This window comes from Danio rerio, chromosome 23, assembly GCF_049306965.1.
Source record: "Danio rerio strain Tuebingen ecotype United States chromosome 23, GRCz12tu, whole genome shotgun sequence".
Taxonomy (NCBI): domain Eukaryota; kingdom Metazoa; phylum Chordata; class Actinopteri; order Cypriniformes; family Danionidae; genus Danio; species Danio rerio.
The window spans coordinates 36,639,266-36,659,068 of NC_133198.1; the positions used below are offsets into that span (position 1 = coordinate 36,639,266).

The 19,803-nt window shown below is 35.9% G+C and overlaps 1 protein-coding gene across 4 annotated transcripts in view; it reads right to left on the reverse strand.

Moving 5' to 3' along the window:
- Positions 1–871: 871 nt before the first annotated feature.
- Positions 872–19,803, reverse strand: part of pou6f1 (POU class 6 homeobox 1) — a 28,598-nt gene continuing 9,666 nt past the window's right edge. For 2 of the 4 annotated variants that reach the window (XM_005162296.6, XM_017353502.4), the window contains 9 exons: positions 18,664–18,841; positions 18,343–18,455; positions 16,343–16,568; positions 13,583–13,785; positions 12,899–13,027; positions 10,514–10,750; positions 7,369–7,504; positions 5,877–6,042; positions 872–3,025 (listed from right to left, as the gene is read on the reverse strand). In XM_005162296.6, coding sequence (XP_005162353.1) covers positions 2,680–3,025; positions 5,877–6,042; positions 7,369–7,504; positions 10,514–10,750; positions 12,899–13,027; positions 13,583–13,785; positions 16,343–16,568; positions 18,343–18,455; positions 18,664–18,841 — 1,734 coding nt within the window. In that variant the 3' untranslated portion in view covers positions 872–2,679. 4 annotated transcript variants of the gene reach the window in all.

Consider the following 19,803-nt stretch of genomic DNA (forward strand, 5'->3'; position numbering starts at 1 on the left):
ATTTGCTGGCAAAAGGGTGAAAGTAAAAAAGTAAATTAAAGTGGTACATAAAATATAACATGTACGTATAATGTCAAAAAATGATTCTACTTCTAAATATGCCTGCCAAAATGTTAAATATATTGCAAATCCTTTTTCGTCTTTGACTATCATATTATTAATGATTTAATATAAATATAATTAACAAAATATTAACATACATTGTTATTATATAGACAATTGTGAGGGATGTAAACAAAAACAATGGTGCAAACGTACTTCCTGTTGTACATTTATCATTTCTATAGCTTCCGATAACCCCAAAAGAGCCACATATTGATAAATAATGTTATGACAGCAGTTTTAACATGAACTATGATTAAATTGCCTCTTGTTGGTTTAACAACAAGCAGGAAATGAGATGTCCACATTGAAATAGTGTATTTTATACTATTATCTGTGAATATAGGGTCAGCTAACTTTATACAGTCCCAAATATTACAGATAAATATGATTCCAAACATTACAAAACTGTTTCATCATATCCCATATATCTCTGAAATAAATAAATAAAGCTAAATAATTCAAAGCCTTTTACACAGTTTGTAGAAGCAGTTTGCTCTGATTTCTGAGCATTGATAATAAATGCAGTGGTGGCATTTTGGTGGAAAATATTGTTACCATGGTAATATCAATTTCTAAACATATTTTAAGACCACAGAAACCATAAATAGTATGACAAACTGTCTAATTTAAACTCTGTCAAGCCATTTAAAACCAACTTTACTTGTACACTGTAATATTTGTACATTTTAAATGTATTCTGAGATGGTCTTTGTTGTAGAAAGAGATGGACAAGGGCTTACCAACATATTCAAATCAAAAACAGCAAGACTCTTTAGTGTTAATTTATTCAAATGACAAGTTAATACCAAATAGTACAATTGATACAAAATAAATATAGTTAATGGAGTACCGTACCATCGTTTATAATTTGTAAATGCATTTAGGCGTCTTTTTAAAATCGATAACTTCTGCACACATTAAAATGCTGAACTTTTCATTTTTTGTACACATTTAGTCTACGTTAATAATAGCATTTGTTAAAACACTATATCTAATGCCATTCCTTCTTCACAATGTTAAAATGTAAATGCATGGTATTGTACCAATAAGAATTCATTAGATAAATACTGAAGGTCCATAAGAACAATATAGCTTTATGCTTAAGACAAACATGTGAAACACATGTTACAACACACTTCTGTCTGGACAGTTGTACCAAATAGGAAAATGATTACATGACCGATGAATATTCCTGCCACAAATTGTACAAATGACAGCGCAGTCCAAATTTATTCAATGCATTTATGATAGAAATAACACTTGTTTGACGGCTCACAAACTTTCCAAAAGATGTGCCCATACAAGTGTGAATGCAAGTATCACTTCATCTCTCCATATGCTTATAGGTAGGCCCACATGGAATCTGCTTGCGCAGAATTTGGCAGATTTTCAGCCTATCATTAAGTCTCTTTATTTACTTGTGTAAATGTGTGTAAATTTATATTTATTCAGTTTTTTTTAATTAATTTCAGTAATCTTATTGACTAATATGAATGTGTTTGTTTTTTTACAAAACAGTTTCTAAAGTAATCATTTCTGTTTTTTTAGTAGATATATTATATGAGAGTCTTGCTTTGTTTACCAAACAAGTGGATCTAGATGGATTTGCATTTTAAACATTAAATAAATGTTAAAAAAACTATTATTTTTCATTTCATGTATTAAGTAATTAGTTACGATACTCCCAACATAATTCCACATAAATCCACAGATTTTTTACAAAATTCTCAGCAGAAATAGCAAAAAATGTCCACAGATTCCATCTGGCCCTACTTATAGGTTATGGCAAAAACACTAACAGTAAAATCCATAATTTTCTAAGTCAATTAATGTAATCTTTGAAATTGCATTTGAAAGTGAAACCATATACTTCTGACACACAAAAATATGATGACAGTCAAGATGGAAATTAGAAATGTCTTAACTATATAAAAGCAGGGCATGCTTTCTGATTTAGAGTACTATGATTGTCCACTTGAACGAACCACATCTACATTAAGCACAAAAACGCTGCGTTTACTGAAACTGAAATGGAAAAAAAAATCATAAATATGCCCTGGATTTTTGAACAGTGTGAGATATCCGAGTATCAGTAATTTGTGTCAGGCAATTAAAGTACAGTCACCAGCGTAAAGTTTACAGTAAAATTATATGAATTAAAAAACCCTAAACCGGTCAAATTATTGAATAACCAGCTAAATGTAAACGTAGTCACAATTTAAGCGGTTAGTTCCTACCAAAAAATAAAAACTGAGAACATTTTGGAAGTTCTTCTCATTTACATATTTAATTAAGTGCTTATTTTTGTCCGTAAAACAGCGACTACGTGATTTTGTAGCATCGTCTTTACTTTAAATAGTTCGAAAGCCATTTATCATTGAAAACTGTTGTGGCACGGCAAAACGTCACTCTGCATGCAGCATAACGGAAACAAAAGAAACAACAAAAAGAGTATGTCTGATACTATACGAAGACTGCACACAATCCGAGTACCGCTGGCTTCATCACAACAGCAATTGAGTCATTTTGCAGCTAGCACCAATACATCCACGTCCGTAAAATCCACCGTTGTTCCTACTGGGATTGAAACACGTTAATCTTGCTGGTATTTTTCAGAGTCTGTCGACGGTTGCAGAACCAGACCCGAACCACCTCTCGGTCGTAGTTCAGCTCCTTGGCGATCTCTGTAATCTCCTGGCCCGTCGGAAGGGAGTTTTTCTCGAAGTAAGTGTTGAGGACTTCTATGGCCTGTGGCGTGAAGCTCGTTCTCCGTTTGCGTTTCTTGGACGGTTCTCCTCCCACGAACTCCATCAAGTTCTGCTGACCTTTCTGGTTCCAGAGCTCTGCCTCGGCCAGCCAGCGCTCCAGCACAGGCTTCAGCTTCTGCGCACTTTTAGGAGTGATGTCCAGCTTCTCAAACCTAGCAAAGTATCAAAAACACAAGATATTGAAGTGAAGCATGTGTACATTTGATCCACATGGATGGTTGGTCATTTTTATGTTTATGATTATGTTTATTGGGAAATTATATAGAATTGTGTATACTGTATATGGAAATTGTGTATAGAACGTTTTTACACCCAATACAATCTGAATTTTCCCTTAGAGATGAAGAAGTTACTATTCTAGTCTTTTATTCTACAAAGAATAATAATTAAGATAAGATAAATATGGGGTGACGCAATGGTGCAGTAGGTAGTGCTGTTGCCTCACAGCAAGAAGGTCGCTGGTTCGCGCCTCAGCTGGGTCAGTTGGCGTTTCTGTACAGAGTTGGCATGTTCTCCCTGCGTTCGTGTGGGTTCCCCGCTGGGTGCTCCGGTTTCCCAAAGACATGCGGTACAGGTGAATTGTTTAGGCTAAATTGTCCGTAGTGAATGAGTGTGTGTATAGATGTTTCTCAGAGATCAGTTGCAGCTGAAAAGGCATCCGCTGCATAAAACATATGCTGGATAAGTTGGCGGTTCATTCTGCAGTGGCGACCCCAGATTAATAAAGGGACTAAGCCAAAAAACAATATAAATGATTGAATGAAGATAAATTTGTAAATGTATAACAAATGGAGCAAACATTTACATTGTAATTATAAAGACAGAGAGAGAGTAAATTATATATATATATATATATATATATACACACACATATATATACATATATATACATATATATATATATATATATATATATATATATATATATATATATATATATATATATATACATATATATACACATATATATATATATATATATATACACACACACACACACATACTTACATGCTCACATTTATAGTTGATACAAATTTATAGTTGAATTAATTTTTTTTCCCCAATTTCTGTTTAACGGAGAGAAGATTATTTTTAACACATTTCTAAATGTTATAGTTTTAATAACTAATTTCTAATAACTGATTTATTTCCTCTTTGCCATAATGGCAATACATAATATATATATATATATATATATATATATATATATATATATATATATATATATATATATATATATATATATATATATATATATATATGTATGTATGCATGTATGTATGTATATGTGTATATATATATATATATATATATATATATATATATATATATACACACACATATACACATATACATACATACATACATACATACATACATACATACATACATACATACATACATACATACATACATATATACATATATACATATATACATATACATATATTATCAGACATACTGTGAACATTTCCTTGCTCTGGTAAACATCATTTGGGAAATATTTAAAAAAAGAAAATAAAAATCAAAGGGGAGCTAATAATTCTGACGTCAACTGTATATGGCTGAGATCAAGACCTTTTATTACGTTTGAATAGCAAAAGCGATCTACTCCTGGGAGGGGGTAGAAATCAGGGGCCGTGCGATTCACTTCTAGTTAAAGTTGAAATTGAAGGCACGTAATTAGAGCTGTATAGCTTAACCTTTCGGATTTAGGTGAAAAATCTAATCTGTTGGAGACATAAAGAAGATTAATAGGTACCAAAAGAGTCCACAAAGGAGGGGGTGAAACAACCAAAGAAATTCATATATGCAAAGAAAACAAATCTAATTAGTTTACACATGAAGTTGTATAATAAAATGAAATGTCAAAGTATTGAACACATGACAAAAGGAAGGTGTAAAAAGACAATGAAAGCCCAGGCAGCAGCTGAAATCTCTCAGTAGTTCTTCAGCAACCCTCCACCCTTCGTCATTGTAAATTAATATCAGCTGCTTCAGTTTAACATCTACATTAGCAGGATGATAAAGATAAAACCAGGGTGGACTTTTTAGAAGGACAATGATCCTAAACACAGCCAAGGAAACTCTCAAATGCTTTCAGAGAAAGAAAATCAAGCTGTGGAATGGCCTAGCCAATCACCTGACTCAAATCCAATAGAAAATACAAAATAAAGATTAGATTTGATAGACGAGACCCACAGAAACATCAGGATTTTTACACTCTGTTATAGTCTGTGAAAAATTTACACCTGAGCAATGCATGCGACTTCATTCTCCATATTAGAGGCGTCTTTAAGCTGCCATCATTAAAAAGGCTTTTATAAAAAGTATTAAATACATTTCAGTAGTTCAGTACTTCCTCCTTGTGTCGTTACATTGTTATTACACAAATATTACTAATATTACTAATTTTTCAGATTTTGTATTTGTTTTTTATGTTTGTATTGTTTGGGTTTTTACCAAAATCTGGTTCAATTCCATGTCAACAGCTCCGTTAGAGATATTATTTCCAGGAAAAAACATGATGTGTCCAATACTTAATTTCCCAACTGTATGTATATCAGTGTGTGTCTGACTGGATTAAAAAAAATATATATATATATATATATATATATATATATATATATATATATATATATTTTTTTTTTTTATTTTTTTTTTTTTATTGCCACTATATATATATATATATATATATATATATATATATATATATATATATATATATATATATATATATATATATATATATAGCCACTATATATATATATATATATATATATATATATATATATATATATATATATATATATATATATATTTATTTATATATATTGTGTCAATATTTTATAGAACCAAAGTATAAATCCGACTTGTCCCATACAGACCTGTTTTTGCATTTTGCTTTTATTATGACTGCCCAGTAGGCTACTGCAGCCAACATACTACATGTTTAAAAAAAAAAAAAAAAAAGTACATTAATACGAAAGAAAAGTGAATGACCTGCAGATGGCTGACTGACTGTACGCAGGGCCCTCGGTAGCAGTCAGAGCTTGGCCCACTTGAGTCTGTGTCAAACCCAGAGAGAGCCGTCGAATCTTAAAGTTCTTGGCGAACTCTCGAATCTCCTCCAGATTAATGGCCTCTTCATCTTTCACAGCAGACGGCTCTAACCAAAACAAAAACTGAATTAGCACTTCTGGAAACTCTCCAGATCGCAAACGTAATTAACCACAGAATCATCAATCTTTAAATCTGAAATCAGATCTAAACACACCTTAAAAGAACGTCTCCTGCTCATGACTGAAGATGGTTGTAAATGCAATAGTACAACATTACATAAAGAGTAAAGATATACAACAGGGTATATTCAGACATCAAAGAATGCAATTCAATACCTTTTAAGACAGTTATAACACTCCTTCCATACATTTTAACACCTCATCTCCAGAAGAAACTTCTACAAAGTCTTTATGGCACAGGGTAATACTTGAATATGTACCACTGGACTACATAACTAGTGTCATGATGGCAAAGATGTTTTATTTCATGAGAGGTGGAATCCATTTTTCTTACATGTGGGTTTAAACATATCCTCCATAATCATCAGAGGGTTGATTTAACAAGGTCAGATCTTGTAAAGGTTTGTGGTGCATAAATATGTAACATCGCTATGTTTATTAACCCCCCTCCTTTTTTTTTTCCTTTTTTATTTAACTACATTTTTCGTTCTTTCCCCCCATGTTCTGTTCACTTGTTTGTTGTTGCATCTGAATTGCTTAAAAATTTAAGAAATACATTATAAAAAAATAAAAAAAAGCCATGTTCCTGGAGGACCACCAGCGCTGCGTGTTTTGGATGTCTACTGTTACAACCACTACGGGTCTTTCAGTCTCTGCTAATGAGCTGATGATCTGGATCGGGTGTGTTTAGGTAGGGAGATGTGGGATGTGCGTGGGACTGGTGGAATTGTCCTCCAGGAATGTGGTTGAGAAACACTGGTTTAGTAGATGTATTTAAAAAAACACCTCATCTCCACATTAGGTTTTAACCAATACCATTGGTGACATTTTAACTTGCAGTACATTTACTAAATCCTGAATAAGAAACTAATCCTGAACTAAAACATTATTTATATACTTAATAAATTTGCTAATCCAGCAGGTGGCACCTATAGGACAGCAGAAATAAATAATGGTGTTGCCTTGGTTGCTGCAGTGAACAAAGCAGCGTGATATCAAATGTATAGCAGGATACTATTGATTTCTTAAACACCATAGCATCCCAATATTCACAGATTTAATTCAGACAGACTTTAGCATACACCTACATTGTACAATCAAAAATGGTACAAAATTGAATGCCTTGTAAAATAGCATTAAGGACTTTTTAATACTTTTTAAGGACCTTAAATGAATATAAACTGACTTATAAGATTTTAATACTTTTGAAGACCCCCACAGACACTCTGTACAATAGTAATACATAAACATACTGTTGACAAGCTGCCCGACGGTAGGCATTTCTCCACAGGCGATGACACCGGCAGCCGTGAGTGAGGTCACCGGTTTAACCACTGACGGTTGGGGAGCAATGATCACTTTGGATGGGGCCACTTTCCCAACAGGACCCTGAAGAATCAATCACAGCCCATCAACAAATAGGACACTCTTCACACAATTATTTCACACTTCCATGAGCAAATAAGCAAAAACCTTATTTTGCCACTGCAATTCTTAAATGTAAATGAAACTTTATTAATTTCATTGTGTATATACTCACAGTAAGAATAAAGCATTTTTAAATTTCAATAAAAAGCATACAGATTGCATTTCTGCAGTCTCTGTTTCTTAGGGTGCTTTCACATCTGTGGTTCGGTTCATTTGATCCGGACCAAAGGCAACAAATAAGGGTGCTTTCACACCTGCCTTATTTAGTTCAGTTGAATCACACTAGAGTTCGTTTTCCCTCTTGATGCGGTTCATTTGGGCAGATGTGAATGCAGCAATCATACTCCTTGAAAAGGTGGTCTCGGTATGCTTTCAAACGAACCCTGGAGCAGTTCAGTTGTGGTGAGAATATGATCCGAACTAAAACAGACCCAACTGCAAAAAAAAAAAAAAGTACTGAGCCTCTTTGGACTAATCCAGCTGCCATAGGCTGATGCGATGTGCATTATGGGATGTGGAGGAAATTTTTTTTTTGCTGACATCGCTTAACCATCAGAGAGAGAGAGAGAGAGAAGGAAAAACATTACCTGATGGGTCGTTGGTAATATTTCTGCAAGATGACCATGTTGCAGTTTAGCTAAATTAATTCACGCCTCCTCATGCCTGAGCCGCGCTTAATTTCCAAAATGTATAGTTTGACTAAAGGGATGTATACAAACTATATAGTATACTGTGAGCAGGGATACGATCAGCCAGCACGGTTGTATTTCCATAGTAAAAAGTAACATTTTGTGTCTGCCAGTTTGTTTGCTTGCAGGTATTCCATTGGCAATTTCCCGCACGTGAATTCTGACCAATCGAAAAGCAGTTTAGGAAATATGTTCAACAACATCTGGCCAATGAGTGATGTGGATTTTGTCAGATGACTGAATTTTGGTTCTTTTTTTATCAGGTTCGGACCAAAGCAATCAGTGTGGTGTGAAAACGACTCAAAGACGGCAAAAAATGCTACAAAGTATCATTTATTGTCCTTGGTCCGGACCAAATAAAGCGAACTACACATGTGAAAGCACCCTGATACATTGTAGCATTTTTTTGCCGTTTTGCGTCCTTTTCAGACCACATTGATTGCTTTGGTCTGAACCAGTTGAAAAATACCAAAATGCAGTCATGTGCCAAAATCCACATCACTCATTGGCCAGATGTTATTGAACATATTTCGTAAACTGCTTTTTAATTGGTCAGAATTAACATGCGGGAAAATGCCGATGAACTCCCGCAAGTAAACAAACCGGCAGACAAAAAATGTCGCTACACTGGCTAATTGTGGTCATAGTATACTATATAGTTTGTAAACATCACTTTAGAAAAACTATACATTTGGAGAATGAAGTTCAGCGGCTGGAAAACAATGTTTTAATGCATTGCAGTCTGCGAAGGCGTTAGGAGGAGGCATGAATTAATTTAGCTAAACTGCGACATGGTCATCTTCCGGAAATATTACCAACGATCAATCAGGTAATGTTTTCCCTCTCTCTCTCTCTGTTGGTAAAGCGCCGTCAACAAATATTTTTCCTCCAAACCCCAAAAGATGGAACAGCGCATCGGACTTTGGCAGCTATTATACTCCAAAAAGGCACAGTACTTTTTGCAGTTGGGTCTGTTTTAGTTTGGATCATGTCCTCACCACAAATAAATTGCCCCAGGATTTGTTTGAAGGCGTACCAAGTCAACCACTTCAAGTAGGTCTCGAACAACTTTTTTTAGTCCGCTTTTGGTGTGCACCCGATTGCGATTTCTACATTCGCACCTGCACCATGAGAAAAACGAATTCTAGTGCGATTTACCTAAATAAAGTAATAAACCGAACTAAATAAGGCAGGTGTGAAAGCACCTCTAGAACTTGTGGCTTGAGTTCACAGAATTGACATGAAATTAATATTCATGCAAAAGATTTTTTAAATTATCCTAGCATATTACTTTAGTTGTGTCTTTTAGTTTTCCAGTTATTCTTTTTTTTTTTAATATAAAAACATATAATAAATGTTATAAATAAATGGGGGGGATGCTCCAGTAGAGATTTATGTCTAGTAATGCACCTGGTCTAAACTTATTTTCCCAAACGGAGCTGATTTTTAAAGTTGTTCTTTTCATTGGAAGCTCCACATTATTTTCACAGCAGTGTGGCAAGGCATCGAGCATAAGCTTTATGCAAAGTGCTAACCACTGTTTATTTAATTGTTCAGATAGAAGGAAAAGTGCTCACAGCTGAGCATTTTTAAAGGAGTACTGAAGTTTTTAACTAAACAAAAACATGCACCTGAAGTTCACAAAAATTATAGCAATGCTTATAAATCACAAAAGCGGTGCACAGAATACACCAATCCTAGTGTGCGCCACTGCTAGGGCTGCACAATATATCATTTCAACATCGACATTGCAATGTGTGAGAATCGGCAATAGCCACATTGCAGAATCTGGATTGTGACTATGTAAGATTTCAATCAAATTTAAATCATTCGGACACAAGACATTTTCAATGTGTAGCTTTAACAAATATCAATTGTTTTTAATTATTTCTACAATGAAGATTATAATAGTTACCATTTGAAGTAGATTAAAAAAAAGGTCCAAATTGTCTTTAGAAAAGAATGGGTGTTGTTGAATGTTGATAACTGAATGTTTTGTTATTATTATTTAATTTCTTTACCTCAATACTGTGACACTCTCTAGGTTGCTTCAAACCATAAAGCACTGTTTGTTTACTTTCTATCTTTGTTCTATTGGATTCATTTATGCTTGTTATATTTTATGCAGATGCACTCCCTACCAATAAAAAACGATGAATTCTTCTGTAATACAGTTATTTAAATCATCTTGTAAAAATATTTTGACAATGTATATTGCAGAAAAACTAAATATGCCAATGTCGTTTTTTCCAATAACGTACAGCCCTAGTCACTGCAGTACCTGTGTGGTGGTTTTGGTGAGGGTCAGGGGAACGGTGGCTTTGGGGAGGACAGAAGCGGTGGATGGGATAGCAGCTGTTGGACCGTTCCCTATCGTAGCAATGATCTGTCCCTGCGAGTTCAGGAGTAGCTGTGGAGCAACGGTCTGAACCTGCAGGCCTTGAGCAGGTAAAGCAGAGGCCGCTGCAGCTCCAGCCAAAGAAGCGGGGTTGACCAGCAGAGGAAGAGTTCCTATCACCTAAAGCACAGAAGTGATGATACGACAATGTGTACAAATGAATTATAAATCGTTCATTCAACTCATTCAAACAATCAATGCATCATTTATTCATTTATTTATTTATTTATCTATCTATTTCTACCACATCAGCAGCATTGGCTACACTAAAAAATGCTGGGATCCACACACAGCGTTCATACACATTTTTACTACTAACATTTCAGGACTTTTCCATAGCTTTTACAAATGTTCAGGTAAATACATTCATTCTTCCATGGCGGGGCGCCACGCCAAAATTGATCCCGCCACGACTATAATACAGCTTTCATTCAAAACATTCAGTCGTGTTTTTTTTTTTTTTTTATAGGCGGGATAAATCGCACCAAAACGTATTAAAAGGTAAGTGAATTATAACAGCGCAAACTTTTCTGTAACCGTAGTAGTGCTGTGCGCTATTTGTTTAACTTTTTAAGGTTACGTGCTGACTGACTGACTGGCTGACTGACAGGTGCGTGATGCGTGAGGCCAGCAAACATGACGTACTGCCGTTTCTCTGGCCTATTGGAGACATTCATAAATATTCCTAGCAAATCTAAAAATGTTAGAGACATACTTGTTACGTAAATGCACTAACTTGCACTTCAGCAGTGTTTATTGTGCACAAGCAGATCTGCGCTTGAGCAGCGTATTTTTGAGGGGGCATGCAAGAAGTTTTGTGCACAAGCAGAGGAAATTGGCACGCAAGCAAAGAGATTGGCATGCTCGTAGGCTATTACATAATGCAATCCCGACTTGTAATATTGCGCTCACGACATTTGTCTTTAAAAAAAAGGCCTGCCGCCACAGCTGGAAAAAAATCCTAGAGGAAACGCTGCGTAATGTCTACGTTCAGGAGGTAAAGAAGAAGAAATTGCACGTTCAAATTTATTACAGCATATCAATAAATATGTGACAATCTATATAGCTTATATTTATTATTTTTACATCTCTAGAATGGTTTTTTTTAGAAAGTGTCTTGCTGTCTGTGTGAAAATGTTATAAATGTTGGCTTTTGACAAGACTTATAAGTACAGTACAAATTAGCACCCACAGTATCTTACCTCTGTAGTTAGAGATTGATTCTGCACATGACACTCAAAAAGTCTCTAAAAGTACAGTGAAAGCGAGTGAAGCTGAAACTGTGAGTTGCTTTTAATACCCATGCAGAAAAAAGAGATGGACAACACAATTGTATAAAAATTTTTACCCATTATTCTGTAATTCATTTATTTTCTGTTCGGCTTAGTCCCTTTATTAATAAGGGGTCTCCACAGCGGAATGAACTGCCAACTTATCCACCATATATTTTACGCAGAGGATGCCCTTCCAGCTGCAACCTATCCCTGGGAACTTGCCAATTATTTTCATCTCAAATATATTTAAGTACACAGAAATTAGTTGAACAAATTTCCATGACTTTTCCAAAACATTGCAGGTTTCTTTCTTTTCCAAAACTTATCCAGACCTGAAAAATGTCTTGTTGAAATTTCATGACTTTTCCAGGACCGTATGAACCCTGCACACAATTCCTCCATGTTGTTCCAACACAAATCAAGTAAGTTAACTTAATCGTTTCAACAAATTTAAGTGGATTAAACATAAAACAATTGAGTTGTCACAAAAAAAATTCAACTCATTTTAAATGGGTAGTCTGAACAAGCAGCAAAAGTAATTGACAATATTCATGGTAACACTGGTAATAAATATTCAATAAATCCTTTACAAACATAAGTTTCTTAAAACACACACACACACACACACACACACACACACACACACACACACACACACGACAAAAATAATAAAATAAGATTATCAAATTTAATAAAATGTGATTTCTTAATTTAGTCAGTGATAAATATTCTAAAATTCTTCCAGGAGACATCTTTATAAATATTTCCCTTAAAACTATTTTCTGAATAAAAACATTCTCTAATATCGTTTCAAAATATACATTCTATTAAAATATGTTTTGTAGTCAAAACTTTTTTTTTTACATGCGTCACAGATTGGCTTCTCTTCCCTCTGGAATGAAAATGAGTGGGTAAGTCTTCGAGTGGCCAGTGCTGCATACTTGTATATATGCATTTGTTAAAAAGACAAAATAAACAGTTGAATAGTACTAACCTGGCCCTGTGCGTTGGTGATGAGTTGACTTGTGAGACCTGCCACGTTTGACATGGCACTGGTGATGATGGGAGTCGTAGTAAGAGAGCTGATGAACTGCGGCTGAGCTCCTAAAGACGCTGCACTAATCTGGAGAAGACGAAAACAAAACAAAAAGCACACAAACTATGTCAAATTCATTATGAATCATCCTTAATAATTTAAGACTACAGTCTGCAGGAAAAAAAAGTTCGAATTTTTTTTTTTAAAAGATCGAATTTTTCAAATGTACAGTACTGTGCAAAAGGTTTAGAGTTGGTTATTTCTGTAGTTTTGTGTAGCATATCAGTTTGAAATATCAATTTACAGTTCCAAACATTTTTTTGTCATTAATTCTAATTATACAGTGAGATTATTGTCTGCACTAGGAGTCTGACAAACTGAGACAAACTAAATTCAGAAGAACTTTAGCAACATCTTTAATACTTAGAAAAAACTATCTGCAAAGCTACAGTACTGTTCAAAGTTTTAGGCACTTGTGTAAAAATGCTGTAAAATGCGGACGCTTTCAAAAATAATGCATAAATACATTTTATTTATCCATTAACTTACATTAACTAAATCAAATCAGCATTTAGTATGACCGCACTTTGCATTCAAGTACTTTATGATTTAGTTGAACCCAATACGTTGTTCCGTACTCACAATAGCAGGGTTGATGGAGAGTCCTGCGGTCTGCAGTGTTGCGACGGAGACACTGGGCTCTGATGCCTTCTGCACAATAGACGCAGTGGTGGCCGCTGTGGTTTGCGTCTGCTGCATAGCCTGTAAAGCAGACATCTGAGGCTGCAAGACGGCCTGCGCAGGTGCCTGAAGCTGGGTCTGCACAGAGTTCAACACAGTAGCAGCTGGAGGAAAGAAAACAGGCTGTGGTTACCATCAAAACAAGAAAATATTTTTGATGTTAAACACTGAGCTATTACATTTTCCATTATTCAGAACTGCTGAGTGGCCAGGACAATACAGCATTTCATATAGAAACAAAATCTGCTACATTACATCGGTGTACATTCAATAGAATTTCATGCCAACAGAAGTCATTTTGAAAAGTGCACATGTAATGCTTTTTCAGATATTACCATTCATGTAGTCTGTTTGTGAATGTAAAAAGCCTGCAACGTTTAATATCAAAGTGCATGATAAATGGAGTTATTGGCTCACAAAAGAAAGACTAGACTCTTAAAACTGCTTGAAAAGTCTTACTTTCACCCAGAAATCGATGCGTGTTTGTTGTAAATTTGCATAACGCCAGTCTAGGGTTTTCATTGGCTGCCCACAAATCCTTGCTTTCTCCCTCAAACACTGTAGCTGAGGCCTGGAGGAGTTTGGTTTGTGTTGTTGACATGTCATGGAGATGCTAACAAATGAGGACTCGAATTGATACAGTAAGACCAATGTAAAAACGAAGTAAGCGTTACAGTTGTTATCTCTGTGTTTACAAATGCTGAGGAAGCCTCTAAAGTTGAAATTTACATATGGTAACTTTTTTTTGACTCAAGCTGCGGTCATACTTGACTTTTCTCCCCATAGACTTCCATTCATACGCAAGCGAATGCATCAGACTCGCAACGCAGGGTCATGCGTTAAGTACAAAGTTCAAGCTTGATGAAGTCTGACCTGCGAAATCGCATCACTTGACTGCGTGAGACCAATCGAGGATCAAAACATGACCTCTCTGGACAGAAATTTCAAACATGGAGCGATCGCTCGCTTTTTTATTGACTTTTTTTTTATTGATAATCTTGTTTAATCCCGCCCCTTTATGCAGCACCGTACAACAGAATTTCGCACACACAAACTCTAGTGTGACCGCAGCTTCACGCTGCAAGCAAATTAACCAATTACAACACACTGGACCATCTGATCAATCAGAGCAGATTCATACAAGGATTTTGAGTGACCTGGGGCCTCATGTACGAAGACTTGCGTTGAATTGATACTAAAACATTGCGTACACACAAAGCTGTAAATGTGCGTACGCAGTAAAAAATTCTGATGTATAAAACAGTGCGTACGCGGAATCCCACGCATATTCTCTTCGAACATCTGAATTAATGTGAAACTGAGCTCACGTGCATGAGCGCAAAACCCTTCCCTGCCTCCTCTCCTAATAAATATGGTAATGACTCTACTTTGGCAAAACCAAATGAAAAATCAATGGCAAAAGCAAGCAAAAAGAGAAACTTTGAACGTGAATGTGAATTGGAGGTGCTCCTATCGGAGGTAGACCGGAGAAAAACAGTGTTTTTTGCAAGATTGTCCTCCAGAATTAATAACAAAATTAAAAAAACGAGTGGAAGAGTTTAGCTGACGCGGTTAACGCAGTTGGGTCTGAACATTGCAATGTGAAAGAATTAAAAAAGGAATTGTTGGATGTAAAGGTGTGAAATTTTGTAGTCTATTTAGGCTAAGTGCAAATAGCACACCTTGTTGGAATGAGCTTGTTGAGTGATTCCCACCCATTTGATCATCAGATATTGCCAACTCTTCATCACGAGGAAGAGAAGTAGTAATCATTAATAAGTGTGTGTATTATGTTAAGCGCATTTGAGCAACACATATTATTTGCACATTTATTGAATGGAAATGCTTCCGATTCACGTAGCCTATGCAAATTTATCTTTAGATGGCGCCTTTATAGCAATGTGCGTGCAGTAGATCGATCCGATTACATTGGGAAAACCGGCGAACGCTGCAAGTTGAGCTTTAATGTTTGGCTGGTCAACTGTATGGTATGGAAACCTTATATACCTGCTAGAAATCCGGATAATCCCGTCCCATACAGCTGCCATTGCACAGCTCAAAGATACTTTGTAGTGGGCAATTTAACACAACTGCCTCTAAGAGTCGCCAATGAAAATAAAACAAACACACACAAAAAATGCACGTAGCCAGACAAAGTTGGCGTGGACCAACGCACACTCACGTTTATATTATCGTATAGTAAATATAGTTACTATATAGTAAATCCAAACGTGAGCATGAAACCTAGCGTACGCAGAGTTTTTGTGCTTACGCAGCGTTAATACATAAGGACTCTAATGCTTTAAAAAATTCCTTGCTACAGGGATAACAAAAAATTCCCAGCAACAAATCTTATTTAATGTTCTCCTTAAGAAAACTTAAAACTTAAAATCTTCACCTGAGGCTGAGTAAAATAACTGCACATTTTCATTTCTGAATGAATTATCCCTTTTTCCAATCACTACAGAAACTATAAGGAAAAACTGATATTGTAGTATATACAACAAAAAAAATCTAAGTGTCTTTTACTTTGAATGTATGTAAAACAATAGTAGACACCCTCTGAAACAAATTTAGGAACCTTTAAAATAGCGTAATAGGACGATTTTTTCAAAGCCACTTTGCACAGATCAGAATGCAAAATGCTTGTGAGCTTTATACCTTGCAGTCCAGCAAACGGCAGCTTCAGCAGGCCTCCAGCAGGACTGGCAGCAGCGAGACCGGGGAGAGTGGCCACAGTGGCGGTGGGTAAAGTGAGCACCGCCAGACCACCCTGACCCCCGACTGATCCAGCCATACTGAGAGGAATGAGCAGCGGCTGACCTAGAGAACTCTGCTGGGCAAGCATGCCAGTCATCAGAGACGCCAGACCATCCTGAGTCAGGACCTGGCAGAGAAAAGCCATATCTGTTTAATCAGTCTGAGAAAGGTTTTTTAAATGTCAAAACATTTGATATGTACTTTACTGACATTTGCATCAGTGTTTTTTATAATTAAACAAAACCATTAATTATAAATTTAAAAAATAAAATATAAATAATAGATCATATTAATAATATAAATAATAGACCAGTTAAATGTTTGGCATAATTCATATTTTGAGTGTTTAAAAAAACGACTCTTATTCTCACCAACCTGTGTTAAACAGTAAAATTTGTGTAATGGTAATATTGTGAAATATTATTACTATGAAAAATTAGCTGTTTTATATTTCATGTATAAATTACATACATCAATTTATTAATGTCTTCAGTAACTCTTTAAGGTCACACGTTAATGTTAGTAATTACTGAATTGAACAAAAGAAAGAACAATTCTTGTACAGCATTATTAATCATAGTTCAACATGTTCTAATGCATTATTAGATAATCTGCATTACATAAATGCATTACAATCTGCTTGTTAACCGTTTATGCACTGTGAGTTAATAAGAATTAACAATGAACAATTTATAGGCAGCACGGTGGCTCAGTTTTTCATTAACATTATCAGATATGAAATACTGTAATAAATGTATTGGTCATTGTTTGGTCATGTTTTGTTCATACATTAACATGAAAACAATAGTTTGGAATACTAAATTCTGATAAGTCTGTTACAACATTCTAAGGTATGTTATAGACCTTTTCACAAGACTGTTATGGAAATGTGAAAAGGGGCTATTCGGCTGTTTTTGTTTCGAGTCATTCCCACAGTGGGTTTGTGGCTGGAATGGCATCCTCAGCATAAAACATATTCCAGAGTAATTGGCGGTTCATTCTGCTGTGAAAACCCCTGATAAATAAGGGACTAAGCCAAAAAATAGTGAGTGAGAGAAGTTTTTCACAATTGCCAATATACCTGCCTGGCATTATTCAATAACAACCTCGTGGATGAATCTTAACTAATGGAATCTTTTGTAAAATCTGACAAATAATTCTATTATGCTTCTCTTCCTAAAATTGACTTGAAAAAAAGAAAATAGCACAAAAAACACATAACAAAAAGAACATTTTATTTATTTTTAGTTAAAGTTTGATTACATTAATATAAAAAATAACATTAAAATGTAAAATATTAGACGTGATGGCGCAGTAGGTAGTGCTGTCGCCTCACAGCAAGAAGGTCGCTGGTTTGAGCCTCAGCTGGGTCAGTTGGCATTTCTGTGTGGAGTTTGCATGTTCTCCCAACGTTCGTGTGGGTTTTTTCCGGGTGCTCCGGTTTCCCCCACAAGTCCAAAGACGTGCAGTACAGGTGAATTGGGTAAGCTAAATTGTCCATAGTGTATGAATGTGAATGGATATTTCCTAGTGAATGGGTTGCGGCTGGAAGGGCATCCGCTGCATAAAAACGTGCTAGATAAGTTGGCGGTTCATCCCGCTGTGGCGACCCCAGATTAATAAATGGACTAAACCAAAAAGTAAATTAATGAATGAATGTAAAATAATAATAATCTGCATTAAATATACACACTTTAAGAATAGCATTAAAATAAGGCCTCCCCTAATGTTTTTTCAATACATAATGCATATCAAATTACTCATTACTGTTCATTCAAACATTTAGACAAGTCATATAAGAGCAACCATGAGCACATTCACATGACCATCAGAAACATGTATGATCAAGGGATTACAGGCAAAGACAATTCACTTCTAAAAATGGGAGAAAAAAGTTTCACCTGTGGGCAAGCCTGAACAGTAATGGGAACGCTGGTCTGCTGAGCTGGAGACACACTGATGGCAGCTTTGGAGACCACAGTCTGCACTACAGGTGCTGAAACCTCCACAGTCACTGCATGCAAAAGAGTGAGTCACATTTAAAAACATGCATCATATTTCCATGCATATGGATCACAATGAATGCTGGCATTGCACACAAACCACCCATTTATTACAATTATGGCTTTAAATGCCTGGTTGATGATGATGGCTTGAACACCGGGTTGCTATGATACGAATCTAATGTATCTATTTATATCAGATCATTTGATCAGTCGTACCAGCTGTGGTAGAGCTTGTGGTTACTGGACCGTCCAGTTGAGCCTCTTCTGTTGCTTCCAGGCTCTGACCAGAGCCTTCTTCATCACCCCCAGACTCTGCAGCCCCTGCAGAAGATAAGGCCGTGTCCACCTCCACCTCCAGCACACGGATGGTCTCCTGGCCTGACATGACAATGACCTGGAATAAAGGGTATAACTGGTTATAAATGCTCTGCTTTCTCTCCTAATAAGCGGCAGTGCAGACATGATGAAAATGGATCATGGTTTGGTCAAGTTTACACCTGTGAGTTTTCTGATCTCTCTGACATTTTAGATAAACACTGACGAGATTTGCTGAGCAAAAGGGGCATTAAATTACAACTGGGTGATATATGGAAGATTTGTGATCATTTTAGGATTTTAGTTTTTGGTCTGAAGCAGTGCAGTTAGTGATTTCCCCATTTAAAAAGGACTAACTTAATAATATTTCATAAAAAGAAGAACAAGAACAAGAAATTATGTACACTTACATGAGACAGAATGGTGTGAAATTTTCATTTTGTATGAAGACGTATAATAAAAATCAATATTCACAGTGTACCCATCTTCTGATAGCTACTTCCAGCAGTTTAACGCACCATGTCATAAAGCGTGAATCACCTCAGACTGGATTCTTGAACATGACAATGAGTTCACTGTACTCAAATGGCCTCCACAGTCCCAGATCTAAATCCAATAGAGCATGGACCAAAATCTCTGAGGATTATTTCCAGTACCTTGTTGAATCTATGCCCTTAGGATTAAGGCAGTTCTGAAGTTCAAAAGGGGATCCAACCTGGATCCATCCTTTCATGTTGTTGACACCAAATTCAGACCCTACCATCCGAATGTTGCAGCAGAAATTGAGACTCATCAAACGAGGCAACGTTTTCCAATCTTCTATTGTCCAGTTTTGGTGTGCCTGTGCGAATTGCGAATTGTTTCCTGTTTTTAGCTGACAGCAGTGGCACCCGGTGTGGTCTTCTGCTGCTGTAGCCTATCCACCTCAAGATTGGACGTGTTGTGCGTTCAGAGATGCTCTTCTGCAGACCTCGGTTGTAACGAGTGGTTACTTGAGTGACTGTTGCCTTTCTGTTGGCTTGAACCAGTCTGGCCATTCTC